At 52.0% G+C, this 10,299-nt stretch overlaps 1 protein-coding gene across 4 annotated transcripts in view; it reads right to left on the reverse strand.

The window, feature by feature from the left end:
- adam22 (ADAM metallopeptidase domain 22) overlaps window positions 1–8,650 on the reverse strand; it is a 40,454-nt gene extending 31,804 nt beyond the window's left edge. For all 4 annotated transcript variants that reach the window (XM_086155293.1, XM_086155292.1, XM_086155291.1 and 1 more), the window contains exons 1-3: window positions 8,546–8,650; window positions 8,180–8,325; window positions 2,603–2,679 (exon numbers count right to left, since the gene is read on the reverse strand). In XM_086155293.1, coding sequence (XP_086011419.1) covers window positions 2,603–2,679; window positions 8,180–8,325; window positions 8,546–8,642 — 320 coding nt within the window. In that variant the 5' untranslated portion in view covers window positions 8,643–8,650. The remainder of the gene's footprint in view (window positions 1–2,602; window positions 2,680–8,179; window positions 8,326–8,545) is intronic.
- Window positions 8,651–10,299: the final 1,649 nt, after the last annotated feature.

Consider the following 10,299-nt stretch of genomic DNA (forward strand, 5'->3'; position numbering starts at 1 on the left):
ACTCGGCCCACACACCACCACTCAAGGATGCATGAAGGACGTCCACACATCTCCTGTCCTCCTCTTCGGTTTATCGCTCTTTAATCCTCCACTGTTTGCCTCACCACACACACACACACACACACACACACACACACACACACATTTTTTTCTCATTGCGTCCGCAGGAAATCTGATCACGTCCTGATGAAATGAAATACAGACCTGCAATCGGAGGAGGTAAACATGGAGGAGGTGCAGATGGAGAAGATGATGAATGGAATATAAATGTTCCAAAAATGGGATGTGAGAGAAGGTTTAGTGGTTTTCCACGTGGCCAGCAGACTCAGGGGCCAGAACCGGCACCTTCATGCTGCAGGAGTAGGTACCACAGCTGCGCGCGATCCACCGAGCAGAAGGTCAGTGTCATAAACTCCATCGAAAGCCGAGGAGGAAACATCAGCTGGACTCTCCTGCCCATCCCAAAACCCGCCTGGGCTGAAGACGGGCAGGTCCTAACCAGACCATCTGGACCTACTGGGGGTTCCACCTCAGCAGTGAGATGTTTCCTCAGCCCCAGCCTTGGTGGACCTCTCAGCTGTCAACCCCTTGGTTGCAATCATCCGGGGCTTGCAAACCATCCCCCCACTGCTACTTCTTCTGCTTCTGCTCCTCAGGAGCAGGAACCCCAAAACACCTCCATTCCTCTGGACCTGGTCCACCTTCCTCCATCTTCAGGAGCACACCTGACGTCCAGACAGGAACCTCAGGTGGGGACAACACATGCTAACACTTTAGCTTCCCATCAGCTGGCAACGAACATAGTTAGCATGAAGGCTAAAGTAGCTCTGCAGCTAACAGTTAGCAGCCTATGTAGTTAGCAGATGGGGAACCGATGGGCATCTCAGACGGGGGGAAGGAGGAAGAGGAGAGCGGTATTCTTCTCTTCCTCCAGAGACATCCACCCTCTGCTTCCTGGGCATGGACATCCTCCCCCGCCTGCTCCCATCAGCACTTCTCTGTGTGTGTGTGTGTGTGTGTGTGTGTGTGTGTGTGTGTGTGTGTGTGAGGCTGCAGGTTCTCCGCCGCCGTGCACCACAGAGGCAGAGCCCATTATGCTAAGCGCCATGCACGCGCCTCTAATCGCACACAACCATCTATTATTCAGCCGGAGTTGGGGGGGGGGGGGGGGGGGGGCTGAGTGTGTGTGAGAAAAAGGTGAACCCCCCACACACACACACACACAGAAATATTCCACTCTTGTTCCATGAATGGATGATGGTAGGAGGACAAAGACACCCCTCCCCCTCAGAGGCTGTCACACCGCAGCTGGTGTGAAGACCATGGACCAGTTCAACTGGATGGATGGACGAGCAGCATACGGAGCATGTCTGGGTTCTCCAGGACGAGAGACCAGTTCTCCATGAAGGTGTGGAGATCCGTGAAGCAGCGGAGGGGGCGGGGGTTTCACAAACGTCTGTGTCGTGATTGGTCGGTGTATCAGGGAGGCCCTATAGCAGCGGTCGGGAACCTATGGCTCTTCCGAGGACGGCATATGGCTCCCAGACAATTTTGATTTGTAAAAAAAAAAAAAAAAAAAAAAAAAAACAGTTTGGAACCGAATTTAAAATACTTGTGATATTTTTTCATAATATTGTCATTTTAAAGTAAACAGAAATTAGATTTGAAGATAAATTTCACGGGTCACCCGTGCGTTGGTTGGATCGGGAACCAATGGCTTCCGAGCACGTCTGGGTTATTGTAAAGGTGAAGAAATTAATTTTTTTAACTAGTTTATCCTTATAACAGAAAATATGGCTAAAAGAAAAAAAAGACGACGATCACTCTGCATTCCAGGCTGCGTGGATAAAGAAATTTGCATTTGGATCTTCTGTATGTCTAACATGCAGTGATAAAATCGCATTGAGGAAACGGTCGAATATAAAGCGACACTTGGAACAAACCCACACGGCACCAGAAGTCGCGTTAAAAGTAATACATATTTAATTTATTACACGTTAAAAATACGATATGGCTCTCAATGAAATATGTTTAGAAATATTTGGCTTTTCAAAGTCAAAAAGGTTCCTGACCCCTGACCTATAGGAACGCACGCTGATGTAACCCTACGCCCTGTCGGGGGCTCAGAGGGGCGGACAAGGCGAGGAGATGCAGGGTGAAGACAGAAGGTTGAAGTGAGAGGAGAAGATGTGAGGGACTAGAAGGTTTGATGGAGTGGAGGAGGAACGTGAGGAGCATTTTCACAGTGGGGGGGGGGGGGGGGGGGGGGCACTTTCCATCAGCGCTGCTGTGATCAATAGCGGCGTCTCCACCCTTTACCGTAAATCTCCGACCATTATGACGGAAGCTCTAAATCACACACACCGTAAATGACCTGCTGCCAACACACACACACACACACACAGTCACTCATATAATTCACTAGCTCAGCGGATGTTTATGGCGAGCTGCAGTTGGATCTCGGGACGAGACAACCTTCTCCATCTGAACCTGCTCTGAGTGTCCCAAGAGAACATCTCCAAAAGGCAAAGCGGCGTTCATGCCGGAGCGGCGGGAGGTGGGACGACTCGACAACATCTGAACAAAACACCTCCGTACTCACTGGTTCAGGTCCACGTCCAGGATGAATCTTCTGTCAAAGGCGTCCACCTGGAAGCTTGCTTGAGCCACATGGTCCACCTTGGGAGAGACGGAGAGGACGGGGTGTGAGACACAGACGCAGCAGATATTTCCACTTCCTGTTCCATCACCTCCTCACTGGAGGCTGTGAGCCAAAGACACACACACACACACACACACACCTATGACCATTGTGAGTGCAGCTTCATCAACCTGCATGCCTGGTGTGAATTAACCCCCCCCCCCCCCCAACACACACACACTTACACGCATTATAGACCGGACACTACACGGCAACCAATGGAGGAGGGGGTGTGTGTGCGTGTGTGTGTTGTCCCACCCCCAAGGAGCTTGTGTGCTTGTGAGCACACACTCCATTGTGTGTGGGTGGAGGGGTGTATGTGTGTGTGTTGTTACAACCCCCCCCCCCTCCCCAGGAGGTCCCTTGAGACCACACACTCCATTGTGTGTGTGTGTGTGTGTGTGTGTGTGTGTAGGGGCAATCCCAGTCCACGGCACGCTTCTAAATTAATCTAATCTGGAGCAGTGTGTGTGTGTGTGTGTGTGTGTGGGGGGGGTGTTAATGAGAGCAGCCTTGCAGAGTCTGATTCTCCTTCCATTGATTTCTGGGTCACAGCAGACCTGACTCTCACTCGCACTATCAAAGTGTGACTGAGCGCTTTTAATCCAACACACACACACACACACACACACACACACACACACACACACACACACACACACACACACACACACACACACACACACACACACACACACACACACACACACACACACACACACACACACACACACACACACACACACACACACACACACACACACACACACACACACACACACACACACACACACACACACACACACACACCTTCTGAATTCACTCAAACCATTCACTCCTCCACCAAAACTCCACCAGCCTCACCAAGCACCCAGGCTGTTTGTGTCTGAGACTGAAATAGTCCACATCTAAAAATAACACACACACACACACACACACACACACATACCTGACAGGTTTGTTTTTAGGCCGTTGATCTAAAAACAGCACATAAATGATCAAATCAGTGGTGTTAAACTCTCAGGAGGCTGATGATGCACGCTGGACCCATTTCCTCCTCCAGTCCTGGACCAACCTCCCAAACAACACACCAAATGTATCATCCACTCATTCCGACAGCCGATGTTGACCCAAACACCAACATCGACCCCCCAGCAGATAGCACCTACAACCCGACCCCTGAACATCACAACCGTAATCACGAAAACAAAATCGGATAGTCTTCTATCGCACGGTACCGCTGACGCATTTCTCCACCCATTCCAACCTGCTGATGGTTATGGGCTGGTCATGTAGTTTGAGCTTCAAGAAGTTCCAGAGTCAGTTGAAGCCTTGGTGATTGGACTGCCATTAATGATGGCCTCCATCTTACAGAGGCCAGCGTGAGGTCCCGCCTCTATAAGATTTCTGCAGCTTCTGCACGGATCTGATCAACCTTTCCCAGGTGTCCAAATGGTGCGACCCAGCTGGAGGGTTCTGAAGAACACCAGTTATGTCGGTGCAGGTTCTCAAGTCATCCAGGTCATGGGGAATTCTTGTCAAAATATTCTTGTTGAGGCAACTGTACTTGAGTTATATTGGGAAACTCCTCACAGGCCATCAGAAGTGAAGAAAAGTCTCTGGGATGAGGGTTGAAACATCTTCAAGTGAAGAAAAATCGAGTCCAGTTGCCATGATTAAAGTATTGACACCGTTTATCTGAGCTGGAGTCCAAACCCCGATGGCCTCTCAGCACACGTCCTCCTCCAACGAATTCTGTTCCAGTATCTACCCAAAGTTGCCGTCAATTGATGTAGTGCACTGATAAGAGATTTGTATCCAAAGAAGGAGCCACTTGGAAGTGGACAGTTCATATTTCCAAACAGGTGAATAGGACTCCACATGTGCCATGCTCCTACGGCTCTTGACCCAAAAAGGTCCAAAGTAGTCCACACGACACTCCTGAATGGAGCTTGGTCCGGACAGATCCTGTCAACAGGAAGATCTGCCATCAGCCGGGACCCTTGAGCAGCTTGTTGCAGCCTACGGCAGACAAAGCCTCCTTATGGTTGTGCCAACCCCTGGGATCCAGTAACTCTGATGTAATTTGGACAACATGTAGTCCCCCATGACCAACTTGATGTTGTATGTGCCTTAAGAGGCATGGATCTTTAACCAGTTTGCCCATTCCTGTGCTACTGACAGTGGTGCAAGGCCATCCAAGCCGGGTTGGCGCCGACAGAGTTCCTTCAAGATGACCTGAGCAGAGAGGACAAAGACAATGGGGCCCAAGATTCCTGGGCGTTCGTATATCGAACTGATGACCGAGAGGATCCCGCTTCTTGTCAAAAGTCTGTCCTGCACAACAATCTTGAATTTGAAGGCTGAATGCAGCGTTACACTCTCTCCACAGATAATAGGCCATGGTCCAGATCCATGTCTCTTATCTCCTTTGGTCCTCTGGAATTTCTGCAATCACTGCAGGCCTGTTGCTCATCCATTTTGTCAGCTATAAGCCTCCTTTGGCACATATGGAGATGAGACCAAGTCATGGTAAAGTACCACGGCTTCCTCCTCATGGGCTGTCGATACCAGACAGTCATCCACATAGAAGCAGTGCAGAACCTCAACAGAAGTGTTCTTCATTGTTCCCAGCACATTTCCACAGTGCAAAATTAGCACAATTTTGTGGGGAAATCACACCAAAAAGATGTACCAACAATCCAAAGTCCACCAGGTCTTGTGAAATCACGGTTTGGCCATCAGCAAAACCTCAGCAGGGCAGCCTCTTCTCTTGGTACCCTTGGTTGTCAATCGTGTTCAATGAGGACAATCCTGTCTCTGCTGCTTGTGAGTCTAGAGTCCAATCCGTGATCCACACGGTCTGTCGCAGTCAGAGCAGGTGAATCCACGGGCTGGGGGTGTAAAGATCGTGCTGGCTTCATGTCTCCTTATGCGTTTCTTCATCCATCTATCAGTTTGGTCATGACATGGCCAACCCTTAGGAGTTGGTGCTGGGCAACCGTGGCCTCGATACTGACACAGTTGGTCATGCACAGTATCTCAGTCGGGGGAACGCAGTCCCTCCACTATCTGAGTTGGAAGGCCTTGTTGTTCAATCTACTGCTTGGTAAATAGATGTTTTAGTGTGGAGATTGAGGTGTTTGTTCTGACAGACCCTTTGTCGGAGTCGCCCAAAAGATGGGATCCCAAGAGCAAGATACTAACATAGATCATGATCTCCGCCAGTTCCTTCCTGAATCTGTCCCTTGTAGCAGTTGAGCATTGAAAGATGTTTACTGGAAAGTGTTTATACAGTCAAAAAACATAGATTTTTCCTTTTTGTGGTTGGTAAACACCATGGTGTGGGATATACCATAGTCCCCCATCTTTTCCCTCTTTCCCTGATTTCAGTGTTTTTGCTATCTTGGTAGTCACGGTTGTGGTAAAGCTGCTTCCTTTTGGTGTAGATCGAGGTTTTGGTTCATTCCTATTTCATGCTGGTAAAGCATCTTCAATGTCCCCAAATACTGTGTCCATTAGAATCTTTGCTTGCCTTTCAAAGAAATGACCACGATCACGAAACGTAGAAATTTGGTTACACCTCTTGAGTATCACAAGCAGTTGTCCTCCATCCATGCACAGTCGCAGGCATATCCATTTCAAACATGTGCTGCGCTTCGTTCACTGCGTTCCGACAGCCTCGCAGAAATAAGCTGTAGTCTCGGAGTGTCTTACCATCCACTGATTCAAATCAGGGCCAATGACAAGGACTCGTTCTTACAAGCGGCGGCGACCCTTTGTTCGTCTCCAAAATGTTCCTGTGGTAGGATTTTAGCTTGAGCGTAGCCCCCAGCTGGGTCCATATTTGGGCAGCTTCTTACAAGGTCCCCTCGGCTCAAGAAAAGTACAGACAATCATTAGAAGAGGAGGTTTCTGACACAAAGAACCTTTTATCACTTCCAGAGTCTTTTTCCCTTGGTGCACTTTGTGCAGATCGGCCACTTGGCACTTTTGAAATGCTACCACCACCTGGCTTCACATCAACCAGTACGCCTCCATGGAGTGCTGGGCGTGTGTCCAGTGCAATGTTCATGTTCCTGTTGGGCTCCCCGCCCACAAGAAGGGCCAGGTGCATTCCAGGAAGGGTGGCAGCCAGAGCAGGGGACCCTGGCAGTCGGATATTCCATACCTTGAGACATGAAGTATCACCTCTCTGGTGGTGAAGGAACCTAAGCTGGTTCGCAAGCAAAGATGCTCAAGCTACATAAAGTAGGAGTCACCTCGATGCATGGGCATCCTGCTCGCCAGTTGACTCGGCACTTGTACTTCAAGGTTCAACCCAGTGGGCGGGAAGGGAGCCTCCCTCCCCCTTCGGGGTGGGGGACAGGTTTGTGGCTATGCATCAAACAGACTAACCACCCTTTTTGGGGTCCCTAGAGGGGCTGCTGGAGAGACCATCGAGACGTGGGATGGTATGATTCGGAGGAACGCCTTTCAGACTTCTGTGCTCGTTACAGACCGTCCATAACGGACACCATGCTCAGGTTGACCCCACCCGCTTATGCAGTCGTAGATGGATGGATGGAAACATGTTCCTTTCCATCCAACTACTGAATCACATCATGTTCAAAGTTGAGAACCAACTATTCTGTTGAACCTTGAACCGCCTGTTTGGTGCAGGTACAGCGATGTTCAGGAGCTGAGGGACAACTCATGCAGATTTCCAACTTTATGCGCCGAGGCTTTTGCAGAAAACGTGACATTTCGTTTTGCACTCAGCGCTTCGGGCTCACAGTTTGCGCTCGTCCATCCATTCCGCTCGGCTCAAACCCTCGGTGATCTGCAAGGTGAATCAACAAAACCCAGCGAAGCGTTTGTTTCACCTCTGTAAACAGAAAGGCGTCAAACACCAACATTGACCCCCCGAGCAGATAGTTCCATCTCCACCCTGAGATTCATCTCCAGCCTCTTATCCATCTCCTCCACCCTGCAGACCCATCTCCACAGCTCCGTGGATGGTGAAGTCACTCCAGGGAGGTGAGGATGAGGACCAGATGGAGGTGGAGGTGGACCTCCCGGGTGTGAATCCACCCCATGAGTCAAAGGGGACATGGAGGTGGGAGTAAAGCTCCTGGAGATGTGCATCAGATAATTATCACTTTCATTGACACAAGACGAGAAGGTGCCGAAGCATCGGACCGGAAGGGGTGGAGCCGCGGCGGACCCGGTCGTGCTCACCCGCGCCCTCTACCGGAGGAACCGGGTAACATCAACATCAACGACAAGCGTGCACAGGTACGTGCGTGAGAGTGATGGGACTACAAGTGAACCGGATGGACCTCCCTATCGGATCCGGAACCACCGAATGTTTGTCATGTTTCCCCCCCAGTTCAAGTCCTAATCAGGGGGAGGAAGAGGAGGATGAGGAGGCGTTTGGATATAAACATAAACAAGCTGGAAGCAGCCATGTCTCCTGCCGTCCTTCTCGGCTCGTACCTGCGTGGATCCGGGCCCGTCCTTCACCCTGGTGCTCAGCCCGTCCTGCGCGGCCTGTCCCCGGCCGTGTCTGCGCTGCAGCAGGCGGAGCGGAACCACGTCCTCCCGGCCGCCGCGGAGCGTCTCCGGCCGGGACGCGGCGCCTCCTGAGGCGGGGAAGTGGGGAGGAAGTGGGGGGGGGGTGAAAACAGATATTCATAACTCACCTGTCCTGCGGGGTGGAAAACAGACACGGGTGTGCGTGTGTGTGTGTGTGGGTGGGTGGGGGTGTCGGCATGGACTCAGATAAACAAAAAGCGGGCCCGTTTGCGTGGATTTCACTGTTCGATCGGCCAGATTGCGGTGCCCGTAATCACGCAGCCTTACCTTTTGCGGTGGGGGGGCTGCTGTGGTCGCCGCCGCGCATCATCCCGCAGACGCACAAAAGGGGAATCCACCATCGCAGGCGCATCCTCAGCATCATCACCTTCCTCCCGCTCCCCTCCTCCTCCCTCCCTCCTTCCCTCCCTTCTTCTCTCACCCTCCTCTTCCTCTCCGGGGGGAAATTATAAAACAATGCGGTATTCCTGGTTCGGGGGGTCCAGCCGTCGCTAGAGCCGCGGGGGTCCGGGGCGGCTCGGCCGCTGCTCGGGGGCCATCCGGGGCGGAGGAGGGAGGACGAGGAGCGGCGGGCCGCGGTGCTGAACGGGCTGAACGCAGAGCGCGTCTGAGCGCACGGAGAGCCGACGAGCAGCGCTCACACCGGAGGAGGAGGAGGAGGAAGGGAGGAGGAAGAGGCGGGGACGCATCGCCATCCGGCGGCTCACTGCAGAGACGCCTGGTGCATAAACATGAGCTGAGGAGAGGACGAGGAACAAGAGGAGGTGCGGGTCTTCTCCTGCACCTCCTCCGTGACACAGCTGTCACATGGAGACGCAGGTCCTCCTCAACGTCACCGAGGTGATTGTGATCCTGGATGGAGGACACATCTGAACATCTGCACTGGACAAAAAAATTTTCAGCATCGCTCGTCCCCGATGATAAGATGTTCTTCATCCATGGCTTTGCTCCCGCAAACACCAACTCAGGATGGAACTAGTGGAGATAACTTTGTGATCTCCACGGAGTTGCCACCTCCATGGCACCTCAGGCGTTCCTCTGAAGAATCGATGCTGCCCGACGGGTCTGAGATTAAAACACGGGTCGATCATCTCAACATCTGCAACGTCTCCAACCAGCCAGGGCCAGTAGTGCCAAGTCATTGTCTCCTGCTTCCAGCTGTGGAAACATCTGGAAAAGGGAGGTCAGAGGTGACCGGAGATGTCCTCATGCAGGGACTCCCGGCGTCTGCTGAGTAGATGTTCTCCTGGTCCTTCAGTGAAGCAGAGAGGCGCCCTGTTGGTATGTCACAGTAGATGGTGGACCTAAGCTGGTCCAGACATGGAGCTGAGGGAAATGCATACATCCCATAATACCCGTCGAGGTGCTGAGAAGCTCTATGACCACCTACCCCCTTCTTCTGCAGGACATCAGTCATACCCTCTGTTTTAATGTCAGCAGCACAAAGATCTCCTCCCGTCTGACCTGCTGCCTCCAGTCCCAGCGCTGGAGAGCCAGGAAGCCACGTTGGTGCACCACACCGTGTGTGTGTGTGTGTGTGTGTGTGTGTGTGTGTGTGCGGTCAGGCATTGTGGAGCGCCAAAGGGCGGGTCGTGCATGGAGCACTCAGAGGGAAACACTGAAATGTCACCAGGAACGTCAGATCCCTCACGCCTGACCTGCACAGTTCCAGCATCCACCTTCACTAGCAAATACCACCCACTCCACAGGGACTCTCCCTGACGTCTCATCAGACCTCCACCTGCAGTCGGGGAGCTGCCGGAGCCGATTTCAATTTCAAGGTTCTTCTTCTTCTCGGCAGGAGCCACAGCCAGTCAGCTGCTTCATCTAACCCTCTCCTCTCACACCAACCTCCTGTCATCTTCTCCTCCATCCATCCATACACCTCCTCTTCGGTCTCAGCATCCTCCCACCATGAGCAAACCATCTCAGTGCGACTTCTATCCAGAACATCTAACGTGTGCTGTCCCTCTGATGGGCCTCCTCTCCATCCTTCTCACTCCCAAGGAGAGCCTCCGCAT

The sequence above is a fragment of the Fistularia commersonii genome, chromosome 11 (genome assembly GCF_037954325.1).
Source record: "Fistularia commersonii isolate RoL2024-O1a breed Wild chromosome 11, RoL_Fcom_v1.0, whole genome shotgun sequence".
NCBI lineage: Eukaryota > Metazoa > Chordata > Actinopteri > Syngnathiformes > Fistulariidae > Fistularia > Fistularia commersonii.